At 49.6% G+C, this 987-nt stretch overlaps 1 protein-coding gene across 1 annotated transcript in view; it reads right to left on the bottom strand.

Annotated features, from left to right (window-relative positions):
• Window positions 1-572: 572 nt before the first annotated feature.
• LOC100950598 (protein PBMUCL2-like) overlaps window positions 573-987 on the bottom strand; it is a 3,511-nt gene continuing 3,096 nt past the window's right edge. The window contains exon 3 of the mRNA XM_003789268.1: window positions 573-974. Within this exon, the coding sequence (XP_003789316.1) occupies window positions 573-974 (402 nt within the window). The remainder of the gene's footprint in view (window positions 975-987) is intronic.

Genomic DNA, 987 nt, shown 5'->3' with positions numbered 1-987 from the left:
TGGCGTGGAATCCTTTTATCTCCTCAGAAAAGTACTCAGAGCTCCCCTTTGAGGGCTGCAACAAACCGTCTCTCCAGTATAAAGTAGTTGTGCTCAAAAAAACCTACCCAATTTTGGCTTAAAATTTTTTTTGCAGCACTCCAAAGTGAGTAGTAACTAACAAAAAAAAAAATGTAATTTCTGACATGAGTGGATCATCCAAAATGTTTCCATTTCTCTAATCCCACAATTCCTAGTTTTCCTAGGAAAATTTCCAGTTTTCTACATCCATCTCTACCAAATGCTTCACGCCTTATTCTACCCGACCAAGTTACTACTGTATTTGTGCTCTCTGCCCTCTCTTCCCTCCCCTTCTCTCCTTCTCCCTCTGTTTCTCACAGCTTCCTCTCCCCTCGTCTTCGTCTGGTATGCTAGCTGCTCCTTTCCTGTCTCTCTGCCGCTCTCCCTGTGTCTTTGCGGAGCTCTCTCTGTAGTTGCCTGCACGCTATCTCTGTGCTTCAGCCCCCAGCTCCCAGACCCACCTCCTCACCCTCAGAACCCCTCATTCCCAGGGTGCCCTGCACATTCCTGGGTCACACACTCACCACAATGAAGCCCAGTCCTACAAAGAGCACCACAGAGACTGTGGTGGCAGCCAGAGATATGAGGATAATGCCCGTGGGTGTCAGGACACTGTGGGGTTTCACTGTTGTGACCAAAGCTGTTCCCTGAGGACGAGTCTCATCATGTTTAGTGGCATAATTTTCTGTGCTCCCTGGGTTTGTGGTGGCATGATGTGCAGTGGTCTCTAGGTCAGTGGTGACATAGTCTTCTGTGGTCCCTTGGTCAGTGGTGACATAGTCCTCTGTGGTCCCTCGGTCAGAGGTGACATAGTCCTCTGTGGTCCCTCGGTCAGAGGTGACATAATCCTCAGTGGTCCCTGGGTCAGTGGTGACATAGTCCTCAGTGGTCCCTGGGTCAGTGGTGACATAGTCCTCAGTGGTCCCT

Source organism: Otolemur garnettii, unplaced genomic scaffold, assembly GCF_000181295.1.
Source record: "Otolemur garnettii isolate 467f Iridium unplaced genomic scaffold, OtoGar3 scaffold00031, whole genome shotgun sequence".
Lineage (NCBI taxonomy): Eukaryota > Metazoa > Chordata > Mammalia > Primates > Galagidae > Otolemur > Otolemur garnettii.
This window is presented reverse-complemented; position numbering and strand designations above follow the sequence as displayed.